At 47.4% G+C, this 11519-nt stretch overlaps 2 protein-coding genes and 2 non-coding genes across 4 annotated transcripts; 3 read left to right on the top strand and 1 right to left on the bottom strand.

The window, feature by feature from the left end:
- Positions 1-1684: 1684 nt before the first annotated feature.
- Positions 1685-6906, top strand: RPL10 (ribosomal protein L10). Its single transcript, XM_075260260.1, has 6 exons — positions 1685-1836; positions 3914-3972; positions 5386-5493; positions 6078-6216; positions 6428-6590; positions 6682-6906. The coding sequence occupies exons 1-6, from the start codon at positions 1814-1816 to the stop codon at positions 6835-6837; spliced, it is 648 nt and encodes a 215-aa protein (XP_075116361.1). The 5' UTR covers positions 1685-1813; the 3' UTR covers positions 6838-6906.
- Positions 5877-6010, top strand: LOC142185782 (small nucleolar RNA SNORA70). The gene has a single exon (XR_012711957.1). It is a non-coding gene; the product is annotated as a small nucleolar RNA SNORA70 (small nucleolar RNA).
- Positions 6247-6380, top strand: LOC142185783 (small nucleolar RNA SNORA70). Its single transcript, XR_012711958.1, has one exon. It is a non-coding gene; the product is annotated as a small nucleolar RNA SNORA70 (small nucleolar RNA).
- A 1383-nt stretch (positions 6907-8289) lies between the features above and the next one.
- LOC142185412 (deoxyribonuclease-1-like) lies at positions 8290-11177 on the bottom strand. The gene is made up of 8 exons (XM_075260839.1): positions 10737-11177; positions 10360-10448; positions 9842-9928; positions 9437-9549; positions 9240-9352; positions 8899-9056; positions 8684-8780; positions 8290-8408 (listed from the first exon to the last, which is right to left on the bottom strand). Exons 1-8 carry the CDS (start codon positions 10875-10877, stop codon positions 8334-8336), a joined length of 873 nt encoding a protein of 290 aa, XP_075116940.1. The 5' UTR covers positions 10878-11177; the 3' UTR covers positions 8290-8333.
- Positions 11178-11519: the final 342 nt, after the last annotated feature.

Here is an 11519-nt window from a genome sequence, read left to right as displayed (position 1 = left end):
CTCCCTCTCAGGTGTGCAGGATGGCAGGGATCTTCTGTAGAGCGATAAGCTCCGCCTCCTGGGCTCTCCTCACCCTCTCATTGGTTGACAGAGGGCAGCCAGAGAAGGGGGGTGAGGAGGAGCGTCCTGACAGCGCTGAGTGGAGCTTCCTGGATCAATAGCTGTAGCTCCCTGCGCTGGCTGCTCTCTGTTAGCCACTGCTGCAGTGCTGGGGCCCTCGGCAATTGCCCTGCCGACCGACCCAACCTGCATTTTGTTAGGTGCGGGCACTGCCGCGGGGCCCCGCTAGGCGCGGGGCCCCGGGCGGTTGCCCGGCTCGCCCGGCCCTGGATCCGCCCCTGGATGGAGGGGGGAGATGAAACTGGGGACAGATGGAGAGGGGAGATGAAACTGGGGACAGATGGAGGGGGGAGATGAAACTGGGGACAGATGGAGGGGGACATGAAACTGGGAGCAGATGAAGGGGGAAATGAAACTGGGGGCAGATGGAGGGGGATATGAAACTGGAAGAGAAATGGTGGGGGAAGATGAAACTGGAGGTAGATGATGGGGGCACTTAAACTGAAGGACATTAAACTGGGGACAACTGGAGGGGGCATTGAATCGTGGGAGTAGATGAAGGGGGAAGTGTCTGCCTCTAGTTGCCCCCAGTTTAATGTCCCCCTCTAGCTGTCCAAGTTTAATGTCCCCCTCTAGCTGTCCAAGTTTAATGACCCCCTCTAGTTGCCCTCAGTTTAATGTCCCATTTCAGTTGCCATTAATTTATTGCCCCCCTCCAACTACCCCCACTGTTAATGTCCCCCTCCAGTTGCTCCAGTTTCATGTCCCCTCTAGTTTCCCCCAGTTTAAACTGGGGCACCAGGAGAGGGACCTAATTCTATGGGGCAGTTTGAAGGGAACATTATAATATGGGGGCATATAATCTACGGGTGACTGTAGGAGGATACTGTGTGGGGGAACATGAAAAATGAATGAGAATGGGTGGAGGCAACATAAAAGTGGGCGGAGCTAAATTTGCTGCAGTGCGCTATGTACGCCGCACAGTTTGTCTCTCTTTCTGTTCTTCAGAAGTTGGGTGATATGCATGTTACTGAACGTGGTGACTTACGGCTATTTTTTAAAAAAATATCATCAGATTCACCTTCACATTAGATTAGTTTTAAAATTGAAATATTTGTTTTAATTTGAATGCGTTTTATTGCTCTCATTAGAACAGTCATTTACAAGTAAGTTTGACCTCAGAAACAGGATAAGACTCCTATGGCTGCTATCATTGTGATTTTTAAAATGTGGTAAAGTTAAAAATTTTAGGGGGCGCTAAAAAAATAATTGATTCTCAAAGTGGGCGGTAGTGGAAATAAGTTTGAGAACCTCTGGTCTAGTCCTAGGCTAAACAACAAGCCACAGAGTAAGGCTAGTTAATAAACTGTTACCTCATGATGACAGAGTCATTTCTAAGATGTTTAAAAAGCTTTCTACACAGGTGTCCCTTTCTCAGGTAACATGTTCCTGTAGACCTTACGTGGCTTTTCAGTGAGATTTGGTCTCTGGAAAGATGGCCGCCACAGGACATTAGTCACTAGAGCACACACGTTCCATTCCGTTCATTCTCTCCGAACAGACGTCAACGTCACGTTGGAGGCGGGGCAGATATATAAAGGAGTGCGCAGGCGCATCGGCTTCCTCTTTGGCTTCGGCGAGGTGAGTGAGATGGCGGCTGCTGCGGGGGCTCGTGCCCGGTCGGTCCCGGTTACCGATGGTTCCGCTCACTTCTTGTCTTTCTCTTTGTCTCCTGTAGGTAATAGCCGCCATCATGGGCCGCAGACCCGCCCGTTGGTAAGTGGTCTGTGGGAATGCGCCGCCGCCATGTGCCGGGCTTAGGCCTGGCCCCGCGTGTGGCAGGGAGGGATGAGGCCTGTGATCTGTAGTCTTATATGTGGGGTTTATATACTGATCTTCACTCTGGGGTCTCTGCCTGCTACTCTGCCTCACACTTACTGTCAGGGCAGGCTGGGAATTGTAGTTGTGTCACAGGCGGGAGCTCCAGGTTAGAGATGTGGCGTTAGTGTGGGTTATGGCTGCCCCGTCCTGTATTTCATGGCTCTGGTGATGATATGGGGTGAGCTGATCCCATATCCGCCTTCTTGGCTGTACCGTAATCTGTATTTATCACCGATCCATCAAGTGTCTGATCCCTGCTCACTAGTACGGGGGTCGTAGATCTTCTATATACATAGTGTGGTGGTCATATAGCGCACCACTGCTGCATTCAGAGTCTATTGTGTAGGGTTTCTGTATATCCCTGAGTACGGTCACATGGGGAGCACATAGTGATTAGTGGGGGTTCTAGTGATCAGGTGTATTGATTAGTCATAGTGTAAAGGGGCAGCCCTTAAAGAGGACCTTTCGCCACTTTTGGGCACATGCAGTGTTATATACTGCCAGAAAGCCGACAGTGCGCTGAATTCAGCGCACTGTCGGCTTTCCCGATCTGTGCCCGGTGTAAAGAGCTTACGGTGCCGGTACCGTAGTGCTCTATGGTCAGAAGGGCGTTTCTGACCATTAGCCAGAGACGTCCTTCTGCCTCGCGGCGCCAATCGCGCTGTGCTGTGGAGCGGGGAGGAACTCCCCCCTCCCGCTCCTGATAATGCTCGTCTATGGACGAGCTGTGTGAGCAGAGGGAGGGGGCGTTCCTCCCCGCTCCACAGCACTGCGCGATTGGCGCCGCGAGGCAGAAGGACGTCTCTGGCTAATGGTCAGAAACGCCCTTCTGACCATAGAGCACTACGGTACCGGCACCGTAAGCTCTTTACACTGGGCACTGTCGGCTTTCTGGCAGTATATAACACTGCATGTGCCCAAAAGTGGTGAAAGGTCCTCTTTAAAGGGGTTTCCTCTCATTGGCAGCTGATGACTGTAGGCCATGAGCACCCTGCAGCTAGTCTTTAGGGCTGCTGGTAGTCAGACCCGTAGTCCTCATATTTATGCTCTAGGCTAAAGATAGGCAGGTAATAGCAAGCAGACTGGCTCTTTAAGGGCATGTTCACACGCAGGCGTTTGGTACTGACTGTAAAGCAGATCTATATTCTGTGTGGCATTTTCAGTGATAAGCGTCTTGCTTGTAATTCCTACAGATTTTGTGGCTGGTTCAGTCACCGTATCTGTGGGTACAAGCTATCTTGTCCCTGACACAGTTGGGATAATATACATTTTATTTATATTCTGCAAACCCACGACAGAGCCAGGTTACACAGCATTGGGATCTCCCATTCTTCTCCAAATTCTGTTGTGTGAACATGTCCTAAGTATGGTAGACACCCAGTGAAGGGGTTAACTTAGGTGGGCAATGCCTTTAAAGGAACTTAGGTGGGAATGAGATCTTGATCGATTCTGATCTGGGGGTCCGTTGACCCTGCTGTGAATGTAGCAGTGGATGCAGAATATCTCCACCCCCCCCCCCCCCTCTCCTTGCTTTACTTGCTTTACTTTATTCTTTTCAATGGCAGTGTCAGAAGTGGCCAAAGTGAGGGGGTGCGTTCTGCATCCAGTACTACATTCAGGACTTTTAAGACCCCAGGTCACAGGATTGGTAGTTTGTGGTTCCTGTACAGAGCAGGTAGTGAGTGTTGTGGACATGGAAGTCATAGACCCTGCTAAAAGAGTAATTCCCCTATACATGTCATTATGGGTTAGACATGAGCTAAAATAGATACAGATCTGTAATGTCAGCGTGGGGCTGGTAGAGGCTGTCGTGGTGCCAGTCTGCACATCTATGGTAGGGGACTTGACCATGCAGTGCTGTCCCTCTGGAGTCTTGTGAATATTGTGCAGGTTTGACATTAGGACAGACGTCCCCTCCTTGTATGCCCGTGTTACCTGCTGGTTGTGTATTAACATCACCTTTTGTGTTTAGTTACAGATACTGCAAAAACAAGCCCTACCCAAAATCCCGTTTCTGTAGAGGTGTCCCAGGTGAGTGCACAGGACAGGCCATGGTTTGTGTATTTCCTGGTACAGCTATTCTGTTTGGTGCAGGGCAAAAGGGGCAATGTGTGACCTTGGGGTGCAGGTAATGAGGGTCACTGACTGCTCTGCAGATCCTGCACTAGGTATAACATGACATTAGCTTTAGGCTGAGTCACATCTGTGTAGGCCTCTGTATCAGAGGAGCTGTGCAGGGTGTCAAAGGACAGGACAAGAGTCCTATTAGACCCAGTTCACATGTGCCTTTGGGGAGTCTACTTGGAGACCCCCTCCCCCCACGAACAGAAATCTAGCCACATTAAAAAGTTACCGAAGGACATCCATAGACTATAATGGGGGTCCATGTGGTTTCCATACGAATAATGCGGAGAGAAAAGTGCGGCTTGCAGAACATTTTTCTCTGCATATTTCATGCGAATGGGGGAATGGAATGGCCAGAACGCAGATGTGAACTGGGTCTTACGTGTCACTGCCAGAATCTTATAGATCTAGTGCTGCGTTTGTTTGGTGCAGATCCATAAGTGTTTTCTCTGGAACAGAAACTCCTTTAAATCTAAACATTTTATAGACTTTTTTCAACCATCTTGGTGGTGACATTTTTTCCTTGATCAGTCAATAGATACAGAATGCTGGAACTTTCTATGGTCTGGGGTTCAGAGACCCAGCCATGATGTTCTTATTGTGATCAGGATATCTTCTGGTTCATGTAGTGCCCCCTCCAGATAACCTACGGACAAGGATGTCATGGCTCGGTTTTTGACAAGTCCCAGACCATAGAAAGTTCCTGTATTCATGGTTATATCCATTGGTAACCGATCAGACCAAGATATTTCCACTAAGATCGTTGGTTTATAAAACTGCAAAAAAATGAATTCATTTTTGCAAAAATGTTTTACTTTTGTCGACATATAAACACTTGGGGTGTCCAGGGTGGGTGTAAAAGAAAAAAAATCCCTCTTCCAATTTCCCACATGCTGGGGATCCAGCACCAGAATCTGTGCGGCTCCTAGGTCTCGGCAGTCACATCAGTGGCCTCAGCAGGCTCTGGTACGTTCTAGTCTCTCCAGATTGGTTTTGGTGGTCACATGAGCCTCACAGCTTCTGGTGCAGGAGCCCTATCATATGCAAGGAGTCAGACTGGACTTGGGGACAGGTATCATTGTCCCCACGCCATCTCCCCCAACACCCTACAGACTGCTCCAAATCATGGACAACCCCTGTAAGACACTTCAGTCTTCCTGTTTGAAGTCCCAATCTACACTATAACAAGTTGGTCAGCGTCCATAAGTCACTACACTCAATGTCACATCTGATCTGGGTTATTTCAGTTTGTGGGTTGGCTCTTTGTCTGAACCAGTTGTCACTTCTGCCTCATCTCAAGCTTGTCCTTATCTCTCCTAGATCCTAAAATCAGGATCTTCGACTTGGGTCGTAAGAAGGCCAAGGTGGACGAGTTCCCACTATGTGGTCACATGGTCTCCGATGAATACGAGCAGCTGTCATCAGAAGGTAAGTGGACTCCAGTCTGTACTGTTCCTTTAAGGGAGTGGCTCCTACGTAGTTGGGTTATGCTAGAATTCAATGTCTGACCAAGTTTGTAGAGTGTCTGTGGCTTGTATGACTACTTCAAAGGTACAGTCACACACTGGAAGCTTGCATGTGGCTGATATTCAGCTGCCCACAGTTGCTGCAGTGCCAGGCCAACGCTCTTACATCAGGGATCACCAACTTTTAGCATCCTGGTTGTGTAACTACAAATCCCAGCAGTTCCAGTCACTTGTTTGAATTGGGAACAGCTGAGGTGCTGATCTCTGCCTTACATAGTGGCCCAGACTTTCATTGCACCAGATTCCTTGGAATTTTAACCTATGTCTTGCCACAACTCCTTGGATTTGCAGCTAATTAAGCCGACCAGCTTGTGCCGTGATCGCAAGGTGGTGTGCAATGGCTGCATACAGTAACCTCCTTGGTTGTGTATGTGCTTTGTCTTTCATACAAAGTGCTCTAAGGGACCTTGGAGACACAATCACTGGTCTTGGCTCTGATTTGAGTTGGACTTGACCTGAGAAATAACATGTACCTTCTCTCCTCAGCTCTTGAGGCTGCCCGTATCTGCGCCAACAAGTACATGGTGAAGAGCTGTGGCAAGGACGGTTTCCACATCAGAGTGCGCCTCCACCCATTCCATGTCATCCGCATCAACAAAATGTTATCCTGTGCCGGGGCTGATAGGTAACCTTTAGTCCGCTTCGTAGACTGAGCTTGCAGTTAATTAAGCCGACCAGCTTCTGCTGCCATCAGAGGGTGGTGTGCAATGGCTGCATACAGAGACCTCCCTGGCTGTGTACGCACCCGGCACTCCATGCTGGGTGCTCTAAGGGGCCTTGGAGACAGTAGCCATATACTATGCTGTATGGTATCTAATGCACATGACTCCCCACAGGCTCCAGACTGGTATGCGTGGTGCTTTCGGGAAACCCCAAGGCACAGTGGCCAGAGTCCACATTGGACAGGTGATCATGTCCATCCGTACCAAGACCTCCAACAAGGAGCACGTGGTGGAAGCTCTGCGTAGAGCTAAGTTCAAGTTCCCTGGCCGTCAGAAGGTAAAGCGGGTGCTATTGCTTGCACAAGGGTGGGAGCTCACTACTTGTCTAGTAAAACATTTGGCTGATCCTCCTATTGTTCCCTCCTCAGATCCACATTTCCAAGAAGTGGGGATTCACAAAGTTCAACGCAGAGAACTTTGAGGCCATGGTCGCTGAGAAGCGTTTGATTCCCGATGGCTGTGGTGTGAAGTACATCCCTAACAGGGGTCCCCTGGATAAATGGAGAGCACTGCATGCTGTCTAAGGAGGCTGCACTTTTAACTGGTCCTGGTTCTTTTGAGATCTTGTATCAATAAAGTTCTAAGTACAGTAAGCACGTGGTCCTTGTGTCATTGCTATTAGTCAGATGTATTTTAGCTGGTTTGTAGACTGGCTTGTTATGGTGTTACTAAAGGGTATGTTAGAACAGTGGAGTCTGTAGCCGGGGGTACGTGGAACTTCTGTCCTGTGACCAAAGATTGCCATGTTGTGGCCACAACTCCTTCAGCCATGTCAGTGATTGCTCGCACAATGACCTGGAAGATGCTCGAACTGTGACTTCTAGCCAAATATTGAGCAGTGGCAGCATGCTTGGACTCACAATGCAACTTCGCTTGCATTAAAGGAGTCACAGGGTGGCATGGAGATCTTTGGTCAGGAATTAGGACTGCAGCCTGTGCATGTTCAGCCTTACACTTAACCATACTGTTCTGTGAATGTCACAAGTGTCAGGAATGTGCCTGTAGTCAGCTCACCATTCACTGGTCTGACATAGAGGGCGGCTGGTATTAGTAGTTCTACCTTCTATACCTTATAAAAACAATGATCTGTCTTATCATGGCAAGAAATAAATCTAATTGTGCTTGGGATAGCTACAGCTCACAAGGCTAGAATGCAGTGCAGATGCTGTTGGGGCCTACGTTATCCCGTTCACTGCAGAGTCGCAGTAGTCATGGAGTAGCTGAAATTTCCACTATACCATGTACGTGTGCTAGAAGCCTGTTCACTGCCATTGGTGCGATACAGCTGACAGGTGTGAGCACCTAATATGTGAGGCCTCTTAGGTGGTGGAGATGGGGAAAGTGACCAATGATATTTGGGAGATGAGCTGCTATCAGATGAGTCTCGCCCTTTGGCTGAGCATCCATGTGTATGGAGGGAAACCAGAGATGATGAGAAAAAAAAAATTCTGACACTGCCACATGTCACTGGTTCCTGTAAACAGTCATATGTACTATACATTGCCTATATTCTCTGGTTTGAAGCCCATCATAGTGGTCTGACAATTGGAGACTCTGGATCCTTGTGGCTTAGTCCCATGCTGCAAATACCACAGGGGCCATAGGAGATCCAGACCAAAATCGGTTCAGGAAATATGGATAGTCTGGATTGTAGTTGTCGGGGGGGGGGGGGGTCTTCCAATTGGGGCTCAGTCATGAAGTGTGATTACTGTGTAGCGCCCCCTACCTGTGCAGGCCTGTATAGCCTATTATAAAGTGCTGCAGTTAGGACAGTTTGTGGATGTAATACCCTACAGTGCTGCCATATTACAGCTGTGTGGCTAAGGCCTGAATATCCAGGCAGCACAGGCCATGACTGAATGGATTTGTACAAACCAACACCCCGTCTAAGATCAGTTCTGTAAGGAGCAGACACGATGCATATACACCTTTATATGAGCAACCTTTCCCCTGATAAACCTGTACAAGATGCAGCGGCCATAATAAATCCTTTATTAGAGTCATCGTATAGAAGCAATGATCACAGCTCCCGCTCCATCCGAGGATCAGGCCGCAGATTCACCTCTACTGGATAATGGTCGCTGACCTCCAGAGCCTGCACCAGAATAGGCAAGGTTAAAGGGGTTGTCTGGTGGGGCCATGCATTATCTACTCTTTTAGGCCCCATTCAGACAGCATTGTGTGGATGTATTTTGGCTGTACATTCTATCTTAGCCTGGACTAGAAGCATCATGGGGGGATCTATGATTCTGTAAGTGGGGGTCATTAGGTGGACAGGATGGTATTTGTTGCCATTAAACAGATGTTAACATGGGGATGTGTTATGCCTGTCTGAATAAGACCTGTAAGGGTATGTTCACGTGTTCTCACCTCCTCCTCAGATAGTCCAAGTTTTCTTTTGAAATTGAAGGGTTTTGCAGATCCCGGTACAATCCCTTTAAGAAGTTCTGCCCCGTGTACCACAATTCTTGGCAAATCATATAAGAAAAAAACAAAAACCAGTATTAATATTCTCCAGAAGGTGGAAGAGAGTGCAAAGAATATATGTACGCTTTTTATGGGTTGCCCCTCAGACCTGGCCTTACCGGTCATAGGCGCAGTGCGTCTTCTGGTTCACCGTTGTGTCATCTTTATCGCCAATCAGCCAGTGGAATGTGTCGCTGCTCCGGCGCTGAATGTTCCGCCATTCCTCGGCTGTGACATAGCCACATGCAGCGTTGAGGTCGCCGAGGAGCATGAGACTCTGAGAAAAGTCAGGACAAATAATATGGTATTAACGTCTAAACATCCAGCTGAAATTTCAGGGGGGATATAAGACATGCCGGGAGAGGTGACAACCTGTGTCGTCCCCTGTACTGGAGTTGGTTAGTATGTGTATACATAGTCTTCGTGTGTTGGGGACTTCTGACTCTCATTTTGGACCCACCTCCATTTTCCATTGGCTCTTCACCTGCAGCATGACATGTAAGAGTTTGTTGATCTCACTGGCTGCCCTGGTCGGACACGTGTGGTGAGACATCAGGGCAAAATCCTTAACAACTGTAAAAAGTAACACCATGTTACAAGAGGTCCGCGGCTCCAGTACTGTATGTAGCATAGATATATATCTCAGGAGAGTCAGACCTGTGGTTGGCGAGTGAAAGCGGACAGCGAAGGGTTCTCTTGCAAAGGCTTCTGGGTGGTCCGGATGGTCGTCCACGTACTGGTACCAGTCCAGCACCTTCACCGTGTCTGCTCTGACAGGTCATAGAAATGATAACACTCCATATATAATCCATAATAGTACCCATAGGTCAGATAGATGGAGATGAGAGGAAAAGAGAGATGGCTCCATATAAGATAAGATAGATAGGAGACAGGTAGATAGATATGAGAGAGAGATAGATGAGAGGTATAGATGTAGCAATAATGTCATAAGATATCACACTCTAACAGTTTACAGAGATGAAAAATAGAAAGCGATCGACATGACAAAGATAGATAGAGAGATATGAAAGACAGAGAGAGAGAGAGAATCTACCTCTGTACCTGTAGATAAAGACATACTGCTCCTTGTAGCTGTTCTTCCCCAGTCTCTTACTTTCCAGGTGCTGGTAGTGATGGGCACCATCAAATCTACAAAAGCAGAGAGCTATTCAGCAGATATGTAGTAGGTGTACACCATACTTACTGTATATATAAGGAGCGCTCACATACATAACTTTTGTATCAGACTTTGTACATATATGAATAGTCCCATGTGTGTGTACACGAGGGATGACACTATCCCCCACCCTTATATGACTTGTAGTCGGCAGTTTTCCCCTCTGCAGGCTCCATGTATAGTGTCAGTTCTCCCTGAGCTGGAGTTTCTTCTCTCCACTACAGATACTATAGATTTGTGTAGAGTTTGCCTTCAGGTTATTCAGCATATAAGCCTCTTACACAGTGTGACTAGTTACCAGGACTCATCAGTATATGTAATATGTCATGGGCTCGGACACATATGCACATCAGAAAAATGGAACAATAACTCTCATCATCTACTCTGGTTGGTTTATGGTTACCTGTTCAGCTCATTCACAAGAGCAGGAATGGCTTCTCCCTTGGAGTCTCTCACCTCCTGGATGACACTAATATCACAGCGAGAAAGAATCTATAGTGAGAGGAGAAGGGTATGAGATAGATGGATAGATAGATGATAGATAGATAGATAGATAGATAGATAGATAGATAGATAGATAGATAGATAGATACGTAGTAGAGATAACCTGAACCTCTGTAATAGGTTAAACTGTTGCAGGGTCCATTTTTTGTTGTCTTCTATAACAAGATATCACACTGCAACCGTTTATAGAGGTGAGAGATAGAAAGAAATAGATATGACATAGATAGATAGATAGATAGATAGATAGATAGATAGATAGATAGATAGATGAACCACCTTCACCAGCGCTCCCATGATCTTCTTGTTGGACGCTTTGGCTTCTCCAAAACTCTTGATATTAAATGCACAGATCTTGAAGGCTGTGGAGACCTGCAGGGCCAGCAGTAAGAGCAGCGCCACCATGTAGGGGTTCATCATGTCACTGACGATACAGTAAAGCTCTCATATAGGTTAGGAGCATATAGTTACCAGGCAGGGCGGTGTATCCTTATATAATGGGAATCACCCAATTCTTCATCACAAGCTTATCACAATGTTCCCAATAGGCAGAAGGTCCGTCACATGGGGGCCATTGAGAAGGGGTGAAGTACAAAATCTAGGAGGTCACCTGTGGGGGCTTGAAGGATGACAAGAAGACAAGTATCCGAGTCTATGGAGGTGATAGTAGAAGATCCACAGGGCAAAAAGGTTCACAGCAACTCAAGAGCCTTAGGTAATGGGTGCGGAAAGTGGAGACCCAAGGAGAGGAGACCCAACAAGCCCAGAGCTGCAGCCTCTCACATCCGGCCAGGCAGTATTATAAGTGACACACAATGTGGAGGACATGGCTGCTGTGTCAGTGCTCGGTCAGCAGGGCCCGGCTCTGGAACACAACAGAATGGACAAATGGTCAGCTGCTGGACAAAGCACCCCCGACCTGTGACCACCCTCCTCACTACACTGTGCTAGATTTTATATATCTTAATATTTATTTGATATAATATCACCTTTTTATAACACTTTTATTTATTTTTCATAACTTTTGTATATTTTTTCTATTACTTATTTTAGTTCACTTTA

The sequence above is a fragment of the Leptodactylus fuscus genome, chromosome 11, assembly GCF_031893055.1.
Source record: "Leptodactylus fuscus isolate aLepFus1 chromosome 11, aLepFus1.hap2, whole genome shotgun sequence".
NCBI classification, from domain to species: domain Eukaryota; kingdom Metazoa; phylum Chordata; class Amphibia; order Anura; family Leptodactylidae; genus Leptodactylus; species Leptodactylus fuscus.
This window is presented reverse-complemented; position numbering and strand designations above follow the sequence as displayed.

Coding starts and splice junctions, on each gene's coding strand:
- RPL10 (XM_075260260.1), top strand. CDS start 1,814: ATGGGCCGCAGACCCGCCCGTTG. Junction 3,973..5,385: donor TTTCTGTAGAGGTGTCCCAG/GTGAGTGCACAG, acceptor TATCTCTCCTAG/ATCCTAAAATCAGGATCTTC. Junction 6,217..6,427: donor TCCTGTGCCGGGGCTGATAG/GTAACCTTTAGT, acceptor GACTCCCCACAG/GCTCCAGACTGGTATGCGTG.
- LOC142185412 (XM_075260839.1), bottom strand. CDS start 10,877: ATGATGAACCCCTACATGGTGGCGCTGCTCTTACTGCTGGCCCTGCAG. Junction 9,550..9,841: donor CAGTATGTCTTTATCTACAG/GTACAGAGGTAG, acceptor ATGACCTGTCAG/AGCAGACACGGTGAAGGTGC. Junction 8,781..8,898: donor ACGCACTGCGCCTATGACCG/GTAAGGCCAGGT, acceptor TGATTTGCCAAG/AATTGTGGTACACGGGGCAG.